General features: G+C 52.6%; 7 protein-coding genes across 7 annotated transcripts; 5 read left to right on the top strand and 2 right to left on the bottom strand.

Moving 5' to 3' along the window:
- Nucleotides 1-3,192: 3,192 nt before the first annotated feature.
- Nucleotides 3,193-3,477, top strand: CPAR01_00446 (uncharacterized protein; the record flags this gene model as incomplete). Its single annotated transcript, XM_060484738.1, has 1 exon — nt 3,193-3,477. One exon carries the CDS (start codon nt 3,193-3,195, stop codon nt 3,475-3,477), a length of 285 nt encoding a protein of 94 aa, XP_060355595.1.
- A 1,768-nt stretch (nt 3,478-5,245) lies between these two features.
- CPAR01_00447 (uncharacterized protein) lies at nt 5,246-5,886 on the top strand (the record flags this gene model as incomplete). The annotated part of the gene is made up of 2 exons (XM_060484739.1): nt 5,246-5,260; nt 5,314-5,886. 2 exons carry the CDS (start codon nt 5,246-5,248, stop codon nt 5,884-5,886), a joined length of 588 nt encoding a protein of 195 aa, XP_060355596.1.
- Nucleotides 5,887-7,442: 1,556 nt separating this feature from the next.
- Nucleotides 7,443-11,002, top strand: CPAR01_00448 (leucine Rich Repeat family protein; the record flags this gene model as incomplete). The annotated part of the gene is made up of 2 exons (XM_060484740.1): nt 7,443-9,308; nt 9,359-11,002. The coding sequence occupies 2 exons, from the start codon at nt 7,443-7,445 to the stop codon at nt 11,000-11,002; spliced, it is 3,510 nt and encodes a 1,169-aa protein (XP_060355597.1).
- Nucleotides 11,003-11,579: 577 nt separating this feature from the next.
- Nucleotides 11,580-12,461, top strand: CPAR01_00449 (uncharacterized protein; the record flags this gene model as incomplete). The annotated part of the gene is made up of 1 exon (XM_060484741.1): nt 11,580-12,461. One exon carries the CDS (start codon nt 11,580-11,582, stop codon nt 12,459-12,461), a length of 882 nt encoding a protein of 293 aa, XP_060355598.1.
- Nucleotides 12,462-13,494: 1,033 nt separating this feature from the next.
- On the top strand, nt 13,495-14,193 carry CPAR01_00450 (uncharacterized protein; the record flags this gene model as incomplete). Its single annotated transcript, XM_060484742.1, has 1 exon — nt 13,495-14,193. The coding sequence occupies one exon, from the start codon at nt 13,495-13,497 to the stop codon at nt 14,191-14,193; it is 699 nt and encodes a 232-aa protein (XP_060355599.1).
- A 529-nt stretch (nt 14,194-14,722) lies between these two features.
- CPAR01_00451 (uncharacterized protein) lies at nt 14,723-17,097 on the bottom strand (the record flags this gene model as incomplete). The annotated part of the gene is made up of 6 exons (XM_060484743.1): nt 14,723-14,752; nt 14,817-15,997; nt 16,052-16,186; nt 16,594-16,634; nt 16,687-17,028; nt 17,093-17,097. 6 exons carry the CDS (start codon nt 17,095-17,097, stop codon nt 14,723-14,725), a joined length of 1,734 nt encoding a protein of 577 aa, XP_060355600.1.
- An 871-nt stretch (nt 17,098-17,968) lies between these two features.
- CPAR01_00452 (fungal specific transcription factor) lies at nt 17,969-20,309 on the bottom strand (the record flags this gene model as incomplete). The annotated part of the gene is made up of 3 exons (XM_060484744.1): nt 17,969-19,120; nt 19,174-19,638; nt 19,698-20,309. The coding sequence occupies 3 exons, from the start codon at nt 20,307-20,309 to the stop codon at nt 17,969-17,971; spliced, it is 2,229 nt and encodes a 742-aa protein (XP_060355601.1).
- Between the last annotated feature and the right edge of the window lie 1,819 nt (nt 20,310-22,128).

A 22,128-nucleotide genomic window follows, 5' to 3' on the forward strand; every position in this document is an offset into this window, starting at 1 on the left:
CTCACTCGCAATGAATACACGGTAAGGTGGCCAACGGACCCCACGAAATCCGCTGGCTCAAGGCATCTATCTGGTCGTATTTGCATATCAACAAAACGGGGATGATCAGCAACTCAAGACACTGGGTGAGCCCCACGAAAGTGGACCGACCGAGGACTCATCAGGTTTTCACGAAGACTCACTGGATTGTTTTTTGCCTTCATGAGCGGCTGCAATACACTGCTTCCAGATGTAATTCACTCTGAGATTCATCTTCATATGCTAGCAAAATGTGTGAAAGCTTCCTGTCCCCTCCAAGTGACCACCTTCGGAAGATCACCACTTGAGTCGTCTAATTCGGCATTCCCATTGAACTCAATTTGACCCCTGACTGTATCTTGTTCTACGGACAGTATGGCACACCGTGAGTCTTGTGGAGCTTGCTGCAAGCTGTGAGCCCAAGTAAGCAGTGATCTCATACTGGCGATCCCGGGACGATTGTTCACAAATTTTCTGCAGCCTGCGTCGATGAGGGTTTTTGTTCAAGATTTGGGGGGAGAAATGCCGACGAAAAGATTCGTATCACATGACAGTCAAGCCGGGTGAAATGCCTCTCGTTTCGAAGAGCTCATGGCCCCTCTGGACTCTAGAAATGTTGCTTCACAATACCTTAAGGCAGTGTTCAGGTAGCTCGGCGGATACGAGGTCCAATTACCAACGAGTTGGATCAGAAAACGCTTGGATGAATACACAAGTAAAGTAGCAGAAAAGTGCGTCGGGAACGGACCGTGGGAAGAAATCAGGCCAGTTGTTGACGCAGAACAGGTTTCTGGTGTCGATTCCTTGCTCGGGTATCCCCATGGATGCCAGGTTCCCGAGGCTGCTTCGATCGACGAATCAAGTTATCTGGATTCAAACAGCCCTTGATCTTTTCTGAAGAAGAGACAGGGCTTCCCGAATCTTGTAACACTGTGTTCAGGGTGCTTCCTTACATGATGTGCAGTGATCTGCCGCAACCCCTAATTGGGCAGTTAACCGTGGCTCGGATTGTTGATGCCTAAGAACATCGAACATGAACATGCATGAACGTCAACCAACATTGGTTTCCAGCGAAAGAACGAAGGTGTCGCAACAATACATTTGAGTTCATGGCTTCGGGTGATTCATGCTGCATACCACCAGTGTTTCCGGCAGATACAGTCTTTCGACCCATTCAGTCAAGGCAGTTTCATTGAGATATTGCGGACAGGCAATATCTACCGTCGCCATAGCTGGGCTCTTGCAGGGCATACGGGTGAATGCCATCGAAAACAGGGCGAAGACACAACATAAAGTACGGCATAATGTTACGTTAACAACCTGGTATTTGCTGAGTCTTTCTTGTTCTCGAGACGGCCGTTCAACACATCGCAACCTACTTTCCAACATGGCTATGGCTATGGCTATGACGTATACAGCGCTCCCATCCAGACTGCCCACATTCTCAGCCACAGGACCTGCTCCACCACAGTCAGTGGGCACGATTGACACCCTTAGTAATTGGACTGCCTTTCGGGGTTGTAGGCTATTACTGCGTACCATGACTTGATCCCAATGGTGAAATGCGATTCCCATCTCCAATAACAAAAGTCGCACGAACAAGTTTCCGTAACTGGGTCGTGTGTCTCACACCGCACTGGTCTTCTCTTCCAACTCCGGCCAAAGTGGCTTGCGTTGGTGGCTCAGCCCGGTTATTTCCTTTGTGGGACACTTGCCAGCATTAATTCTGGCGCCGCGATTAGGGACAGTTGGCAACTTGTCATGGGCGTCACCACATGCAGGTTCGAGATGCTCTTTCACAGAGGAGATTCTGCTCCGGCCTAGACGCGTCTAATGTCTGGCGCTTTGTGAAAGTCCTGTCGTACAAGGGCGCCAAAATCGGAGTACGCAGTTCTTCTTGACTCTGGATGTGAATGGAGAGGCGGGACGGGGCTGGCTCCGTTGGCCCGTGAGCGAGCCGTCGTCCAGGGGTTCAATAAACCTGCAGCTGATGGTGAGGAGATCCGATCTAGCCGGGACCCTGCCGAACAAGCGTCGGAGCTGTTCCTCCTACTGCGCGGCGGCCTCCAGGAGGAAATGGTCCGCTGTCCAACTAATTGTCCTGACCACAAACAGCAGAAGGAGAAACATCACCACTCACGGCTGATGTTGGCTCCATGGCTTTTTCGGCTTCTTTTTTAGCTGCCTGAATGCCATGTTGTGATGATTGTTATCTACCAATATCCAGCTCCCGAGGTATGGGTACGCCCGACAGACTGAACACAATGTATGGTTGTGTTGAATAGAAGAGTGGTGACGTGAGCATGACGATGACATCGTGGCCGTCACATGGCCCCTTGCTCATTAACAACAGTGAAATCTCAATAACCCCCGCTTGTTCTTTGAGAGCTGCCAGGCATTGACTGTCGTGGTTGTCGTGGCTCCGCAAGAAAGTGAGCAAAGTCGCGCTCTCCGGGCTGCTCTTCTGAAGCGACTGGTCTTTAGCATGACAATTAGCATTGGCCAGTGTGGCTTCGCCATCCTTCATGTGCCCGGGGAAAGAGGGGTCCAAGGCACCAGAATCGAAAATAAGGGTCACTGATTGGATACATGGGACGAATACAGCCACAATTAAGGTATTACGGCGATCATTCCAACGGTTTAAGGACCTAAGGGCCCGAGGGAAGATAGCAATGGACCCTGACAGTAATTGCCGGACACTTGACAGGCCAGATTTCCAGGGCGAAGACGCGAGAAAGAGAGACAAGAGGGCGGGAACGCAAACGAAGACCAGACCTGAAGGAGGGGGAACGACGCCAGACGGCCTGGTTTTCCCCCTTCACCTGAGGGTCCCCGCGTGACACTAGACAGGGAATATGCATGCGGTTATTGGGCGCTGCTCACCACCCCATCCTTTCCAGCGCCGGATCAGGTTTTTCTGAGGTCCCTGGAGACTGGAAAGTTGGACAAGGTTTCAATCTGGCAGTGGAGTGATCATTGAAAAGGGTGAGGCCGGGGCGGGCTGGGTCTCAAGTCAAGTAGCACACACACGGGCAGTCCGCAGCCACGGGGTTTTGCGGGAAAAGGAGATCTGCATTTATAAATACCTTATCCAGGGACACTTTCTCGTCGCGATCTGGCTTGAGTCGCACGCAGCCCTTAAACGGTTTAAACTTGCAGAACAAACTTCCCAAGATGTCTTCGCAAATCCCCCGTCCCGCTTCGACTACCACGAACTCGTCGACCTCGACTTCATCTACCTCGACTACCCGGCAGTTCTCGGGCAGCATGGACGCTTACACCCTCTCCATGTACGAGCATACGCAGCGGCTTATGGCTGCGGCACAGATCCCGTACACCAGCCCCCTGAGCATCACGTCTCCCGGCGAGCGAGCGCCCTCCGGAACCAGCTCCGTGGTTGTGAGGAACGGTGTCCCGCAGCTTCAGTCCGGCAGCCTTCCTGCTTTCGGTTCGAGCTGAGCGGTCACGCATTCAATTTAAAGCCGGAAGACGCTGGACACTGCGATCCCGCTTCTGTGAGCCGAGGTAAGTGACAGTTCTGGGATGGCCTCCGAAAACGCCGCAACTAAAGTCTCGTTGTTCATCGTCACTGACTTCCTGTTGCTAGACCTTGAAAATGCGCATTCCCTTATTCTTTGGTCGATTCTAGCCGAAGCCCAAGCAACTGACGAAGTCACGATCATACCACGGTCCCTTCCCGAACGCTTTACGAAGATCATCTGCTCCTCGCCATACCCTTGATGCGACGTTTTCTCTTTACTTCATTTCCTATCACGAAGTTCATCCGATCGACCCTGATCTCGAACCCGCAAGACCGCCTACACTCCCCACAGCGATCATCCTGCATACATTGTCACCAGAGACAGCTGCTCTCGCCAACAGCGTGATGTTCAATTGTAGTGGAACCGACTTTTGCTCCTGTGTTCGCTGTACCTAGAAAGAGGTCTTCGTGCCTAAAGCTGTCATCCCACGCGGGGTAGTTGTTGCGCAAGAAGCAGGAAACTCCGGCCGATCCGTGATGGAAACTTCATGTTGTCTCTTACAGCGTGATAATGTCTAATGCGTTCCTAGGCATGGGCCGCTATTTCACACGCTATTTTTTCTTTGGTTTGGAACATTGCGACGTTATGATGGAGTTTTGCTCTTTACGAAAGGAGGAAGCAGTCTGACGCAAACGTAACTAGACAGGGCTTTGCCTGATCGTCTATGATACCCCTATGAAATTCAATGAGCATACTCGTCTTCTTTCTGAAACCTTGAAGCAAATCTCCTCCACTAGTGATGTCGAACTATCGCGCCGCTGATGACAAGCCATCAAGATAGACTCTACCTATCACCAGCACTGCCCTTCTGACTGGTCCGCTTCATACTCCTAGATCTGTCTGGCACTGTCAGCATACTATCAGCACTGCACAATACCCCATTGGCCAAAAGCCTCACAAACCTGATAAACTTCGGCAAGGTCGATGGAATCTGAGTGACGATGTCTGGCTCTCTTCTCTATAATACCCATACATCGGCCTGTCATTGCCCTGCAATCTCAACGAAGTGCCCTGCTTCTTCATTGTGACTCGGCTCCTTTGAAGCAGGCCTGCCATCATGGCAGAAACTTCGAGGCCTGTCAGCGATACGGCCCTTGTTCCTCGAAGCTTCGGCCGACAAGCTCCAAACTTTTATCCATAGCTGCCTCGGCCCCTTGGGGTATTCCTCGTGTATAATCCTTTGATCCTATGTTTACTGGATGTAATCTCCACTGAAGCCAGCCTTCCGCTTTCAATCTTTTGAGTCACAACTGCTTGAATTCCATGAAAGTCTTCTGTCCTTGGGCCCCTTGTCGAATCATCTCCAATGCCCCAAGTCTTTTGATGTTCCTCTTGATAGCCACAACGGATGAACCTCATCTCCGCATGTCGATTCACCTGGTCATTGGTTTCGTCCTACGAAGAGACGATGCTTAGGCAGCCACAAGGGACGAGGGGCGTGGTGCCAACTGCCCGGCCGGATGAAAGCCACACCCAGTGAATCAAGTGCTGTCCCGTGTGAAAAGAATGATCCAAACAACTGGAGGCCTTTGATCTCTCCTACAAGTGCAACTTTCTTGGTTGTCAAAAGCTCGCCTTTCCTTCCACCTTCTACCACCCATCTCAAGGACCTTCTCTGCTCATCCAACAGTCTGTCGGCAACCTCAAGTACAACATATCAGAGCAGCGTCATCGGAACTCTCAAGATGAGCTACCGTCCAGTGAGTGAGATATACTTCAAGTGATGACTTGAGGCTAAATTTCATCGATACAGATCCCAGACCTGTTCACCGTCGTTGACGGTCGACTTCATCATATAACGCTGCACTGGCAGTTTGATCTAGCCAGGAGGTCAGGCGACCAAATCTGTTACTGGAATGAAATCATCGGGCAGTTTTTCCTCTACGGTCTACCCCGAGAGTTCCCCTATGAACCTGCGGTCGCCCGCGGTCCGGTGAGAATCTTCATCGATATCACCAACCGCCCAGCCGTCCTCCCGCCCGGTTTCTGGGCCACTGAGAGGGTCCTCATTGGCCCATCTTGGGGTCTGCCGGGCTGGGCACCCTGGCTTCCGACAGACCCTCTGTTCCTGAGCACCGAGAGAACTCTTGGAGGACGTCCTGGGACGGTGGGCGACCTGCGCTGGTGCGGTACCTGCGGCAAGTGGCTCTTGGCCCCTTACTTCTTCGACCACGTTGGTGCCCGCGCGAATTCGCGCACCTGCAATCGGTGTGTTATGCGACGAGACCTCCGTTCCCGGGCGTACGATTCGAGGGACGCCTGGCTTGTGGCCAAGCAGCCGACGATGATGTGGCTTCGCCCCGGCGAAGCGGGCTACGACCACTAGCCCGGGCCCGGAGCCCCCGGCCGGGTGTAGAGGAGAGTATACCGGTGTGAGGCCGAGGTGCAGGGCGGCGGGAGGATCGGTAAGTCATCTCATTCGAATCTGTTCACTTCCATCCCTTGCGTCATTCACTTGGTCGATCTGGTGAGCCAGATGATGCCCAATGTCGCAACTCGGGACGAAGGCAGACAATGCTAGACCACGGATCGAACTGTCGACGCAAGATCTGAACAGCCATCTCAAATGTTCCGATAACACTGCGCGGGGGAGAGTCCCAGCCATCCCTGAAGCTTTTTAGGGACGAGACGAAAGAGCTGCTGTCACTGGACGGCGTCAACTCCAGACTGAAGGGACCAGGGGCTTCCCTGGCTGTCCGTGTTCGTTCGTCTGGGCTTGCCGACTGCCGCAGATGCTTTGAAACTGGCTTCTTCTCTCATCTCAGGTTTCATCAGAGTTCAAGAGACTGACTTTCGATTAAGCAGATATCCTTCCGCGGGGTAACGACGCTACAGATCGAGAGATACCCGATGAAAAGCCAAAAAAAAAAACATCAAAAGAAATAAATCCACAAAAAAAGGCGGGAAGGAAAAGAGAGGTAGGCCAATTTTCATTCTTCTATCCTACCTCACCACTACCAGAGGGCAGCTCGCCCATCCTCTCACCTTCACGATTTACACATCTAATATGAGCCTTATCAACGTTGGGCATCAGCAGGAAACACGCCGTCCCTCTTTCAGCTCATTTTCCCCTGGTCCTTTGGCTTGATTATGAATTTCTGCCCCTCAATCGACAGTGGAGATTTTGGGAGAAACAAAGTCGAGACATGCAGGAACCGTTGCTGACCTGTTGGCGCTAGAATTAAGCGAGGCCCAAAGCAGTGCGGAAGGGACTCATTACGTCAGCAGCCGAAGATGCTGCGATGGCTGCAATTGGCCGGGGAAGCAGGCGCCGGGAACGTCGTTCCTCGTGCCGGGAAATTGGGCAAATCGACCATCCTTGTCGATCCCAAGAATTCACCCCCCTGCTCGTTATTGTCTGTTCTCTTGCAGATTTCCGATTCATTACTCTCGCCTGATAAGGCCCCAGGTCCCATAGGTCCCAGAGAGGGTCCATCCAATGTCCGTTGCGACGGGAGAGAGGACATTGTGGTAGGTTTGCGGCTTGTCATTGTTTGCTTCCTCTTCTTTCTCTGTCTTCTCGGTTGTGTGTGCGCGCAAACTACAAACGCGATTCGAAAAGCTGACTCAAACTCGATCATCTACAGCTGCTACTCGAACGTGAATCTGCCCGTTGGGCACACGAGAAACCGCGACGTTGCGTCATCCCAACTTGAAATTACCTTCGTTAGTTCCCGACCCGTTTAGGAGCAAACGGAGCAGCTTCCCACGCGCCAAAGTAACGCTAGACCATTGCCGACCGTCAGTGCGCAAACTTCGATATTTCCACAGGAATTATTCCCCCAAACTTCTTCTTATTCCACGCTCCAGAGCGTTCAGGAAGCACATTTCCGACCTTCTCCATGCTCTCAGAGCTGTAGAACACATACCATATCCGCCAGAATGGACGAGAAGCAGGCACCCGGGAGGCCTAGTGGGATTCCTCGCATGTCCCGTCTGCCTCTTCCAAGAACAGCAGCTCCAGCTCCAGCTCCAGCTCCCGCTGTTCGACCATCTCCATCGCGAGAAGGCCTAAACTCGAGTAGACGAAATCCTCGCCTCCGCCCAGCTGCTTCACGAGACCAATTGGCCTCAGCTGCTCCTCTCAAGCAAACGGAGGCTCGCAGCCTTCCTACAAGACCGAAACGCGAAATTCAGCCTCCAACCACGAGAAAGACAGAACTGAGAGCTCCCGCTGCTACGCTGAGATCTTCCCGAAGCGTGCCTCGACTGCAACCAAAAGAATCGACGATCCAGAAACCCCCTACACCCCCAGAAGAACCCCAACGATCATTCACTCCTCGCTCCACAAGCGTTACGCGAAGCCCGTCCGAGGACAATGTCGCTTCCCCAAGCTCAAGTCGTCTGGGCGATCCGATTACTCTGACCAAAGACACGAGCAGCCCACAAGTCGCCGATGATGATGCCGAGCCTGATCTTCCAGACTTTGCCACGCTGAGAACGACACCTTTCAAACCCCGTCCGTCCCTTTCCGAACGAACCATCGAGACCCTTCAGCAACTACAATCCTCCCCTTCTCTAAGCAAGAAGACGTCCACATTCTTCGACCCAGATGGCACTATGCGGCCCCGCTCTCGCGCCGGCAGCGGCCACTCGAGACCTGGCTCAAGCTACACCTCCGATGGCTCCATGCGGCCCACGTCCCGGCACAGCAGACCAGGTTCGAGCTCTGGTGCTGAAGAGAACCCATTTGCCAATGCTCGACCGGCTGCGAACGCGTACCGACCTCTTGGCGCCATTGACGGCACCCCGGCTCGCCGTGTATCCAGCATTCGTTCCCTCCGAGCACCATCGCTGAGAGTTACGCCCCAGTCGTCACCTTCCGGACCGTCGACTACTTCGGCAATACCAGTCACCCAAAGCCCCAGCCCAACGAGACCAACTGGCATCATGGCACCGCCACCCAAAGCTGGAGCAAAGACGCTTGCTGCTCGCCCTCTAAAGCCCCGCGCCTCGGTCCAAGGACTCTACAAGAAGCCTTCCCTGCCAACAATGACCCAGCCAGCTCCGGCTGCGTCTGTTGCTTCGCCGCAGCCCAAGAAATTGACGCCGTCCAAGTCTTATGGATCTCTACGAAGGCCTGGACCGTCGAAGATTGGTGCTCCACCTCCTGCTGCTTCAAAAGATGCTGAAGAATCTGGAGAAAATGCTGCGGCAAAGTCCTCCAACGCTCTGCGAGAACAAATTGCCAAGGCCCGAGCAGCCAAGCGCGCTGCAGACCGACAAGCTGCGGAGGCAGCGTCAGCTCCAAACGCAGCGCCGGTTACGGACTCTTCTGCGCCATTCCAGCCTGAGCCACCCATCATCCCACAGGACGACGGGTTCGACTTTGGCATCGCTGTCACGCAAGACCCCTTCAACACCAAGAGATCGGAGAACTCTCAGAAGAAGGTCATTCAGCAGCGGCTCGGCACTGCCCGCAGCAGTGGCAGACTCAACATCGCGGCCATGGGCCTCAAGGAGATCCCGGTCGAGGTTCTCAAGATGTACGATTCAGAGTCCATGGGCACTTACGATGGCTCATGGGCTGAGACTGTCGATCTGACTCGCTTCGTAGCTGCGGATAACGAGCTGGAGACTATCGATGACTCCATCTTCCCAGATGTCACAGCAGAGGAGATGGCACAGGATGAGGACTCGGACGGCAACATCTTTGGCGGCTTAGAGGCGATGGACTTGCACGGCAATTCGCTAATCTCTTTGCCAATGGGATTGAGACAGCTTCCTCTGCTCACATCGCTCAACTTGGTAAGCCTACACATGCGACCCTGAGTGTCAACTTTGACTAATAAAAGCAGTCGCAAAATCGACTCGCAAACAACTGCCTCGAAGTCATCACCCAGGTCAAGGCCCTCCGAGACTTGAAGCTCGCCAATAATCTTCTTTACGGACCCCTCGATCCCATCTTCTCGAACCTCGAGAACCTCGAGATCTTCGACCTTCACGGAAACAACGTATCATCGCTTCCACCTGGCATCGAAAGTCTATCGAGGCTGCGCGTTCTTAACTTGAGCGAGAACAGCTTCGAATCCCTGCCTTTTGCGAGTCTGTCCAAGCTCCCACTGACGGAACTGCTGGTGAAGAAGAACAAGCTCACGGGAACGCTGATTGAAGATGGGGCCGAGTCCCTCCCAACCCTTCAGATGCTCGACCTATCCTGTAACCAGTTGACACGCTTGGTACCTTCAGGATCAGTCATCAGCCTGCCTGTCGTCCATCAACTCATCATCTCGATGAACCGCATACAAGAGCTACCCGATGTCAGCTCTTGGTGCAGCCTCATGACCCTGAACGCCGACGAGAACGCTATTTCCGAGTTTCCCAATGGTTTCACCGCTCTTGAGAAGCTTAGGCATGTTGACTTTTCTGCCAATGACATTCGCGTGGTACCACCCGAGATTAGCAGGATGGATAACTTGACCATGATTCGGCTCGCTGGCAACCCGTTGCGCGACAAGAAGTTTGTTTCTGCCACCACAGAAGAGTTGAAGGAAGTCCTCGCCGGCAGGCTTGAGCCGCCTCCGCCCTTCAAGGAGGAGGATACCGCTGTACCCGACGAGGCACACCTCGACGAACCCCATAGCATCCAACCAGACACTACTCCCGCACCTACAGTCGAAGCTATAGTTCGCGATAACCACTCGGACGAGGACGACTTCGCTACCCCTCCCACCTCTTCGCCGACATCACCGGCACGAGCGCGTTCGCAGACGCTAGCCAATGAGACATGGCCTGTCAAGCAAGGTGTTCTGGACCGATCAAATACCAAATCAGCTTCGTTGCATCCTGTGGTGTGTTCCAAGGTCGCGGCCGACAACAAGGTCATTGAGATCCAGTTGCATCACAACCTTTTCACCTGCTTCCCGAATTCACTGTCTTTCTTCGCCGATTCTCTTGCCGCCCTGTCTCTTGCGCATAACCAACTGGTCGGCGAATCTTATTTGACAGAGGAGCTTGACTTGCCGGCCCTGCGTGAGCTGAACCTCGTCAGCAACCACATCACCAGCCTTTCGCCGTTGACCACGCACTTGGTTGCCCCGCAGCTAGAAAAGATGGACGTTTCGTTGAATCGCATCACTGCCCTTCCGCCTGACTTGCGCTCAGTTTTCCCCAGGCTCGTCGTCCTTTTGGCAGCAAACAACCACTTGATCGAGCTTGACCCAGACACCATTAAGGGCATGGAGGTTGTCGATGCTGGTAATAACGACATTGCACACTTGAACCCGAGACTTGGCCTTCTAGGTGGCACTGGCGGGCTCAAGCGTCTAGAGGTCGCTGGCAATCGCTTCAGAGTTCCTAGGTGGAACGTTCTTGAACGGGGTACGGACGCTACCCTGCGGTGGCTAAGAGGGCGGGTGCCAGTAGCGGAGATGGCATTGTGGAAGGTCAGCGAGGGTGACACTGGCAACACTTCCGACACCAGCCTCGATGATGTAGATTAAGGGCACTGGCTGGAAAGGTGTAGCACCACTGGAAGGGGTTTATGGAGGAGGGATTTACGGTTCCGGGTTGATTTTGGGGGCTGCTTTGGGGGCTTTTGGGAGCTGTCGTTTCGATTCACGCACATACTTTTTCTTACTCGTGGCATCACGATGCCATGTTGAGCTTTCCATGGAGTTGAGGGGAAATCTTTGCGATCACCATCGCCTGATATCCTGTACCAGTACTGTATAATACTATAGACATAATATGGGACGGTGGCATTCCGTCCCAGCAAGGTTTCTGTTTCCAACGGTCTCTTGATGTCTGTTTCGTATTGACTTTTCACAATGCGTTGGTAGCGTATGTTGCTATAGAGGTCCTCAAGTTTGTGCTGAAGTCTTTCTCCGATCCTTTCTTCGTGGGATATTAAACATCGCATCCAAATCCTCGATATGATGGTCTTCTACTCTTCAGTTCAGCATCCCACATCCATCAGACGTAGCTTCGCTCTACTAGCAGCCAGCAGCAAGAATAATTTCTTTCGCCTGACTTCTCTACTTAGTACTTACAAAGTATAACCCGTCACAATCTTACACAATGGCAACTGCAATGGCTTCAATCCGGGCGGCTACGTCCCGTCCCATCAAGAACGTCAACTCCTTCTACACTGACTACCTCCACATCGTCAAAGCCTCCGACGAACAATCTGGCCGCGAGATGAACTACGACGAGGAAAAGCAGCTGCCCTCGCCACCCCCGGGGACCACCACCGACGAGGATTCTGAACCCCTCACCTGCTTCGATGCCACAGCCATCGTCCTCGTCGTAATCTGGGCCGTCTTCTTGGTCACCTTCGGCGCCTACACCTTCTGTAACGTCATCCGTGAGCCTTCGGAACAATACGTCTTGGACCCCGACGTCTTCAACACCATCGCGGCGGCGGTATATCTCCTCCACGGTGCTCTCTATTTCTGTTATTCGACCTATGTCGGTCTCATTTTTGCAGGACCGATAGAGGGGAAGGACAAGACGGAGAGCGCTGCCGAGGCGTATGCCGCTGCACAGACGTTCTCGGATCATGATTGCGGCGGCTGGTGGTGGGAGCCGTGTCTTTCCGCTGAGGCCATCGACAAACTCATCCGCATTCAAATCGCCATCTTCATCGTGGCTTTCTGGCCTGTCTTCATGGTGTACAACTTTGCGGCCATCGTCTGCCATGACTTCAAGCGCCTCACAACCACTGAAGGTGTTGACCGGGAAATTGGCCCCTGTGCCGTCTGCTCTGTTGGCAACCGCGCTCAGGAGAATCAATGTAAGAGGACCTCTGAGATTTCTGAGAAGAAGCCGTTACTGGGACAGAGGCTGACTGCGTCAGAGATCGTGGCGATTGAGAATGAGGCGGCGGCGGCTGAGGTGTGGAGGATGTATAAGGCTAGGATGGTTGAGCAGAAGCCGTATGCTCATGCTGTCCAGCAGTAGGGGTTGGACTCTTCATGTCTGGTTAAGGGGTTGCTAATTGCATCGTGGCTACATCATCTAGTGACCATGAGCAAGTTAACTGTATTCATTATCAAGAATTGCAAGTGTAGGGAATGAAGTCATTGAAATAGTTTGTTTGTTGTTGTCAGTGCTGTGATACATCTTCAGTCCATGCAAGCACTTATGGCCCAGTTTTGAACTCGAACTGGATGTCATAAGTTGCCCATCGTGAGATCCTTTCATGACTCACATCAATCGAATTGTGTCAGAACAACCTGCAGTATCAAATGTATAGTCTCAAGCATTCTGACGAGCATGGTCAACCGTGAAAAGCCTTCCTCTCCTTCAGATTTCCTTCGGGAGAGATTTGACATTGCTCGTTCCAGTCCTCTTCACGTTACCTCCCAGCCCCCCTTCTCCACGCCATTGATCACCTACCGTCTGCATAGCGTTGCCAGGTGCACGAAGAAATCTCTTCCACACTGGCACATCTGTTGTGTACACCTTTGGGGCTTACTGTCAACTGATCTGGCCAGACTTTACGAGGGCATAGAGACAGAATGCCCCTTACACAATCCAGCACCACCGCCGTCATTGCCTCAAAAGACGGCAAATTCCTGTTCCTGAAAGTTTACTCGGGAGTAGTGAACTTTCCAGGTGAATCATAGCAAGGTTGCGGCTTCCGGCATTTGCCATACTAAGCGGATGTTGACCATAGAGGTATAGTCTAACTTCACGACACCAACGGATAGACTACCTATCTCCGATTAAACCGTTACCCCTTACCCTAGGTCGTTGGAACGCAATCGTAGATAGACATGTTCTACCCTATATGAACCCTTCTCGTTTGTCCCAGCCTGGCCAGCATTGTGCTTGACCACCTCGTTCTCGACATCACTCCTCGCCACTAAACTCTCTCTTGCGATTATCTCACTAGGAATACAAAACAAACCACACCCAGTCACTGAGACCTGAAGTTACCACAACCACTTTCATCAAACAACACAAGTATTCCTTCCTCAGCCTAACAAAGATGGCTCCTACTACTTCCGCTCCTGTTGCCGGCCTCAGCGCCGGCATCCGGGACGACGATTGCAATTTCCGGAACACCATAATCATAGCGGCGGCATGTGTGGTCTACACTATTTCGGCCCTTGTCTTCTACGCCTTCCTCAATAGGTGCCGTTTCTTCCCTAGATGGTACGAGAGCTCCGATAAAAGACTGCAACACAAGGTCTTGCTGCTCTTGTGGCTTCCTGCTACCTTGATCCTCTGGCCCCTGTCTCTCCTCTTGATCATATCCTCTAAATGCGGCTTCGACGTCGGCGACAGGTTGGCCAATCTCTATCGACGCATGAAGACGAACAGCAGAGCCCTGAGTCGTCACATCAGCGGAGAGCCAAGGGAAGGAATGGAGCTCGACAGATGGGAAGAGATCGAACTCGAAGAGGAGAATCATAACGTTCTCCGAAAGAATACCACCATGGGAGTATTCATCAACCCTTTCGACGAGAGAGGTCGTTCAAGTACCCGCAGCTCAAGTGGATCCAACAGTAGGGACCCGTCACCCACTGATTGTCGGGCATCCCCTTCGGCTACAGAGATATCACCAGTCAAGTGGTACGAGAGGCTTCCTTCACCTGCCGGAATGAAAGGAGCTCTCATCCAGGCGGGCTTCAGTAGCAACGGCGGTCCGTCGCCGGCGGATAGCACAAGGAGCGAAAGTCCCTAACCAGACGACGGCGATTCTCGACAACTGACGACCACTCCGGCTGAGAGTGTGGACACAGTGTTGTCGGTTCCGAGCAGGAAGTTTAAGACGACACGAAGGTTGCAAACTATTCCTGAGCAGACCGAAAAGGTTAAAGGCTGGGAAATCATGGTTCTCTGAGCGAAAATATTGCTTCACGACAGGTACGATGGTCGACTTTGGTGTCTTGTTTCGGAGACCGCTTGTGGGATGGAGGGAATCACCATGACATCGCGAGAGTTATTCAAGGTCATCCTCGGCTGCATCAACCTGTACCGACACCCATGGGACTACTTTTAACAACACGAATCATTGGCAAGCGCAAAGTCATCGCCATGAAGAATCATCAGGCGCTCGGAGTCATAGCACATTGCAGTAGATTCGCAAAATGGTTGGATAGTCCTATCGAACTCTAGATTACTCTCCGAAAGAAAAGGAGAGTCCTACTGAATAAACAACATATCAAAAAAGCCACCGGCTTCCAGCCAACGATTTTCGTGTATGGAGCAACTCATAACTTGAAGTCGTTCACAGACAGGCCCTGGATTAAGTTCCAGTAGACACATTAATTTGGTGATTTGCCACGCGCCTAACCCTCCAGGGACTTCGTAGCCACTGAGAGCAATGAACTTCATGACTTGAACCTCCGCCTGACATTCTCGCCAATTGGAGTCCAACCATATGTAGCCTAATGGTGTTTTTGCTACACAATCTCCATGGTCGTCATGATCATGTATATCGTATTGCCTGCTCTCTTGGTTCAAGGTAGAGTCTGAAGCGGATGGTGGCTGCGTCTGGATACATACAAGCTCAGACACCTGGACGACGGTACTTTGCCTGCAAAGAGTTGGGAAGACAGCATATAGACTATTGCTATGTCTCGTTCGTTCTGCACACGCTGAAATCAAGAGATGTGCTGAACTCGTGCACACCGGTATATCGGGCAAGGTGTGACCAATAATGAGTCCCCGATTGACACTGGTGGGAAAGCCAAAGGTCTCGTTGTGAGCACGAGGCTCTATCATTGGCTTGCGAAGCTTGTACGAAGGATGCGTATTTCGCGGAGTGAAGAAGCCTGGAGGGAGATCTGCTCCAAGAATCTGGCTCGTACGAGTTGTGCGAATGAGGCTCCTATCAAAGATAACTCCATCATCCCAGCCAAGCCAGGACCAACTAGGAAAGTTTGGGTTCCGAAGATGGGGGTTATGTTTAGGCGTTTCCCAGCAGAAAGTTTGATCGAAAGCACATGTTGGTAAACCAAAGTGGAACATAGAGCTTTTGCCGTCCATCAGGCCTTCATGCCGGTGAAATACTCCCTGAAAAGCTGAAATCTTATCGTTTGCGTAGGTGAAGTTCCGCTTTGAGTAGAGTTCCACGGCAGAGAGAAAGTATTCCAGACTTTCCCCGTACGGAATGTTCAAAAGACCTCCCACTCTCTGTGATGGGCTGAGTGATGTTGATGGGAACTCTGGCTTCGGTAGCTGTACGCCTTCCAAGTCGTACAACGCTTCTTGACATTGGAAAAAAATTCCATTGGCGGTGAACAAGATAGCTCGATGAGACAACACTTGCTCTTGATAGCACCAGCCTCTCCTACTCCAAGCCGACGCTGCTAAGAGAGCCTCGAAGTCTTCGACAGAGCGGCAGCCTGGCAAAACTGCGCCCGCTCGTTTTGTCAACAAGCCCTCATGGGCATCTTTGGCAGATACTGCAACAATAGTAAATGTTGCTGCCGAATAGATGGACCGCATGCGTAAGATCTGAATCTTCCTATCACGGGCAGAGTCTTGCAAAATACATAGCGCATCTACCCATAGATAGGCTTCCCCAAGACGCTCACATACCATCATGGCATCTCGGACTGTCGTTGGGATTTGGCTCCATACCGACTCCAACCCTTGCGGTCGAGACAGCTCACGAATATTCGCAGACGTGAGCTTGACCTGATCCACGCTGCCCCAAACATATGACAGAACTGCAAAAGGCAAGTCATTAGGAGCATCCACGACACATTTTCGGCGGACATCAATGAGCCGAAACCGGATTCCGGGGAAGTTGCGCCACCGTAGCGAGTCTGGGTAGCATTTCTGGTGTTCATAGCTTGTTGCGCAATGGGAAATTTTATCCCGAATGGCGTCAAATTGAACCATGGAAACTCCAGACATCGGACTAGCACGATTGCTACGCATCCCGGTCCTTAACTTTAGCCGGCTTTGTCTAATGGCCCGACTCTGGTTCTTGTTTTGGAAGCCTTCTTAGGTGGGAGTTTCAGGCGTTTCTTTCTTAATTCTCGTTCAAATTCATCTTCATCGGAATCATCGGTCTCGTTATCCCAAGGGCAGTGAATGCATTCACTGGGCCAAAGACTCCGGTAAAGCTCACGGGCATTTTCCCAGGTATACTCGTTCCAAGAGCCGTTGGACCTTTGATTATCAGGGTGTCGTCGAGAAAAAGCTTCAAGTGTCTGGGACATACGAAATTTTGATATTTTTGGGGCAAAGAGCAAAGGCTCGGAGTAGGATGCAGGAGATAGTCAGGTCGTACGGTTTCCGATTCGTATTTACCAGACCTGGCTCCTGCTCGCAAAGAAAGAATGGCTCATGGCCCGCTTCGCCTAACCCATTGAAATTGATGCCCCTCTCCACGGTGCAAACGGGTGGCGAAGTAGCTTCCAAATCGTAATCAAGACAAGGCTCAGTCTCAATGAGACGAACGTCTGATGCTTCCATGATCAACAAAGAATCTTCGATGAATCGCGGCCATACTTTGCGCCATTGTGGGCTATTCCAATCTTTGACGTCGTAGTAGTGAGAGTAGCTATCGCAACTTTGCATTAGTCTGGTCTTCCATGTCAAGATACATGTGGTTTACAGGAGCTTACCCCATCGTGTCTGTTGCATCGACACAGCGCAATCACACGACATGCTGTGGAATCAGTGGAAGCAAGTCAGACGATGTATATGGGACGGTGGAAATGTCACAATGTGGCAATGCTGCAATTAAATAGAACAAACGGTACTGCAAACCTACAGCAGGTTACAATCGGCGGCCGAGGGGCACAAAAAGTACTCTGCAGGACCACTGGAAAATGTAATAACTCCACTCTTAGTTAGACATGCTAATAATTGAACCAACACAAAGCCCTCATTTGACGTGCATGCAAGGTAGGTAACCAAAGGAAGAATTGCACAGCATTCACGCAGACGTTCCATCATCAAGGCTTGATCCCATTCGTTCAAATGCACAGGAATTGATCGCAGTCAAGCTATATGACCTCAAAAAGCGAGGAGTCGCCATAGAGGTAACGAAAGGGTGTTATCAGCAAAAGACTTGCGTCGAGGGGGAATCGAACCCCCGGCTCCCCGACGCTGCTGGATGGCAACGGAGAATTTTACCACTAAACCATCGACGCTCGATGAAAACCACTCACAGTCTAGCGGCTTGTGAAGCTCAGCACGCCAGCCCGCGAGCCGGACTCGAACTTCTCGCGTAAAGAAGCAAGGCAGGGCTCGAGGCTCACGCGCAGAAGAGGAGCAGACACCCTCAACTGACGGCCGAGGGGACTGAAGTCGAAAGACGTGCATGCAGGGTTGCGAAGCGGTGGTCGATAGCGAGACCAGGGACGTCCGCAATATCACTGCCTCCAGAAATCATGCGAAGCGTTCTAGTAAGCCAAAGCCAGAGAGGCTCTAGATACAATATCCATGGTTGATTGGGGTTGGTATCTGCCTGTCCAAAACTCCGCGCACTCACAAAATCAGTTCAAATAATTTGGGAAGTCCAAGCCGTCCACCTGGAACTCATTCATCAGCGTGGTCCAGTCGGGGAAATCCTGCATCATGCCGGCCCAGTCCATCCCATCAGCGGCCGCCATGCTATCCAGCCCACTATCCACCATGCCCTCCGCTTCTGATCTATCATCAGTTCCACCCGGCGTAGGGTATGACTCCTTCTCGGCGCTATCGTTGGCAATCGCTCCGCCGACAACGACGGCGCCACCGCCGTTCTGCTGGCCGAGACCCTGTCGTATCGCCGTTGCCTTGGCTCTCAATGTTTCTAGAACCGTCATCTTCGCCGCGGGCCCGAAACCGGCGTTCACGCTCTTCAAAAGCATGAAGCTATCGTCCACAGCTTTCCATGCCCGATCGACATTCGGTCCCTCTGGCCTCACGCACAAGTGCCACAGGACGTAGAGAAGCATATGGTACTGGGGATACGCCCGCATAGACCACCGATACTGCCGTAGCAGCTCGTCCGACGCCAGGCTCATGCCATCCTCGAGAATACCGAGCGCCTGGAGAAGATTCTCCTCCGTTGCAAACGAGTCGCGCGCCTCTGGGTGCTGGAGGTTGAGCCACTGCTGGCGCGTGACCATGTCGACTTTGCGAATGATGAACCGTGCAACGAGAAGGGTCTGGCGCTGTTGAGGGATGACCGGATTGCAGTGTCGAAGGAACCCTTCCGCGTACTCGTGAAGTTCTTGAACGACCTGGGCGCGGACGGATTCCGGTGTTGGGTTTTCGGCCCACGATGAGGCCATGGCCGCTAGACGGTGCCATGTGCGAGTCACTTGGATGTTGATTAGTGCCAGCGTCAACGTCGTCCAGCCCGTGCGAGAGTGCGGGAGCTCCTTCATCTCAGGATACAGGTCTCCGTCGTCCAGATTTGACGGGAAGCTGACGCCTATTTGTAGGTTGAAGCTTGAAACGTTTGAAAAGCCATAGTCCTCTGCTGCTCGACCATCCCGCGCGACGAGATGCCACCAAATGCGTCTACGAATCTCGGACTCAAAGGGTGAGAGGCCGAGCTTAGTCCCGTCTCGGTGTAGACCGATCGATTGGGCTGCTCGGATGGCCAGTCCGTTCAACGTCCACAAGCCTCGACCGGGGTTGTGTATCCTGAGAGCCGCCTGCGCCTAGTATAAGCACAAGAAAGGATGCTGTATAGTGTGGGTATACATACCAAGTATACAGACAAGGCTTCGAGCAGTTTCACCGAAGGATGTTCAAGAAAGTCGGCCTTGGCAAAAGCTTGCTCGAGGCCTGTCTTGAATCGATGAAGGCTCGTCACCTTGTCTTCGCCCGTGAAAATCTGGACCGAATTGGGCTCCAGAACAACAGTTGAGACAAAGAAAATGGCGAACATGACCGCTAGTGCTTCTGAACTCGCGTTGCGAGGGTCGTCGATGGCCGTGTAGACGAGAACTTCTGCTGTCGGCCGGTGGAGTATCTTGTTGCAAATCTCGATATTGTCGACATAGTTCCTCCATAGTTCTATGGCGCCGTACTTTGAAGGAAGGAGCTCAGCAAGATCTAGTTTGAGATCTGGTGCTGAGAGAATGCCCATGGGATTAAATGGCGACAGCTCCGCCGTAGCTGCCGACTCACTACTCTGTGGTGTAGTGAGAACTGATTGAATGTCATGTTCCTTTTGATGACTTGTCAGCCGACTGCCCCATGCCTCGAATGAATGGAAGAATCACTTACTTCCTCAATGACCCGAGAAATCAGAACATCGTCAAAGTATTGACTCGACGATCCCTTCCGTAAAAGAATCTCATCGTTGACACTCTTCTCCTGCGGACCCGAAGCTGGCGCTGTGGTTGGCCTGGATGCTGATGGATTAGAGTGATTTGGTCTCAAACCCAAACCAAAGGCTGTCCCGGGCGTGGAGGCCGATGGTGAAGCCCGAAGAGCCGGAAGCTGCTGCTGTTGCTGGCTCGCCGCCCCGGCCACAAGCGTCTTCTCCAGGTCCGAAATCCGGCTTGCAACGTCGGCGATGGTGGTCTTTCGGACACGGCGTATCGGCTGGCCCGCTTGTGGATAGTGACATTGGAAGCCGCCACGGGCACACGAAGCGCAAGGTTGCTTCTTGTCGCAGCGAATCTTGCGGCGGTGGCACAGCTGACAGGACCGCTCGATTTTGCGGCCGCCGCTGCTGCTCCCGATGCCGAGGCGGGTCGCGCTGCTGCTGTTATTGCTTCCACTCTCATCCCCGGCGGCCGTCGGGGGCTGGGATTGGCCCGGCTGCGGCGTGTCGGGTGCTCGTGTGGGCGAGGTCCGGACAGCTCCGGAGGCAGATGTTGGATCCGGTCCCATGGGGCCGGTATGGAGAATCCGGGTGACACCAGATCCCGACGCGATACGACGCAACACAAGATCGAATTCGACAATCCGTTGCTATTTTGTCTTGGCTTGCATAAATATGATTCGACTCGCGGTAAACTTGCTGGGGGCTGAACAACAAACAGCTCTTCCTTCAGTCGAGGTGGGTGATGGACTCTAGGTCGATGGTCAGGATCCCTCGGTCTCGGCGCTTACGAGAGATCCGAGGCCGAGCGAACTATCCCACAGGCCCCGCTCCTCCTGACTCGAGATGTAAAGTGCGAGCGCCGCCCAGACAAAGTGCGAGATGAAGCGCGCAAAATCCGGTGGCAGACCGCAGCACCTGCTTGTTTGCCTAGGGAGGCTGACTGTACCCATGGACCATGAGCCATGGGACATGGCTTGACCGCTTTCAGTTCTTCCCGTCGTCAGCGCGCCCGCAGAAGGCTTGATGACGGAGTAGACTCCGTCCGCATGCGTCCTAGTATCAAGCTTTGAACAAGTCCTTTAAGCTTCGCCGAGGTCCCCGAACGCGTACTATGTAGGGCGTCCCTTTATTTTTCCAGCCACCACGTGTCTGATGTTTCTGGTTTCTCTGATCTTTGTTAATCTAGAGCGATTGTCTAATCCATCGTCATTGAGACCGGTATAGAGGCTTTTTTGATTAGATGCTTCAATGTCTCAATGTCATATGCGACTCGGGGGTTTGCCCCTCTTGTGGGAATATGTCACCGGGCAAGCCCGTGAAGGATGCAGCGAGAACCCTGCTGCATACTATGTTCGCGGCTGCAGCCCCTGTGCTTCAATCTATCATTGATGCCAGTTGAATAGCCATATTGACAATGGTTACATAGTCGCCTTAAGAGGCAACTTGCCTCGGTACGGGCTGCCGAAGAGGAAAGAGTTGGCGTGTCAAAAGGCCCTTGATCAATATCAATAAGGTTCAACATGCTGGGAACATCCAAAAAAAGATCCATGAACATTGAAGACCATTGACACGGTACCATGCAGAACTTACTCGTTATCAAATCTCCGACTATCACTGACACGGTGAGTAATAACTAAATGGATCGACCCAGCCAGAACCTTTTCGTGTTAGTTCGTGGGGTTCCGCGCCGCTCAACGTCCATTATCCGTATCATCAGGGCATCGGGTTAACCGAGTTAGGTACGGACGCGCATCCTCCGAAGCTTCAATTGGGACCAACGTCGTAGAAATGCATGCTCAGTAACAAACCTCAGTCTTGTCTACACAGCAAGTTTCGACGATAGTCTTCAACATAATTTCCCTGACCCTTGACTCTTCCGGACGGATCACTACCGAGGCGATGGTAAGCTCCCGCGATGGCGCAAAGGGGGGCTACTGGCTATGCCCCGCAGACTTATTCTACACAAAGATGCTTTTCGGGCGTTGGAGTTCATCCTCATCGACCAGTCTCGAGGGAACTTGACTGCCCTCACACGCAACATAGGTACTCCGTGGGGTATGGGGTCTTCAGGGTGAACTTACCCACCGTGTAACCCGTGGACCGGATGGCACTTTAGGAAAAAGTGACAAAATCAGAAATCGTAAGAACTGAAACGCAAACAACGACTCTTCGTCTAGCATGTGGCATATGGTGCCATTCGTTGCAGGACGGTGTACACTATCACTCTTTTCATCCATAACTGCAGTACAGACGGACGTACTGTATTTAACTTTGAGGGCGCGTGATAGTTGATCCCCGTTTAGATTTAGCGAGGAGCGAACAAGGTTCTCGGCTACACAAGGGCCTAATTCATGCAAAGTCTGAGCGCACGCCCAGGACGTGTGC

The sequence above is a fragment of the Colletotrichum paranaense genome (assembly GCF_030867605.1).
Source record: "Colletotrichum paranaense strain IMI 384185 chromosome Unknown Scaffold_1.1, whole genome shotgun sequence".
Lineage (NCBI taxonomy): Eukaryota > Fungi > Ascomycota > Sordariomycetes > Glomerellales > Glomerellaceae > Colletotrichum > Colletotrichum paranaense.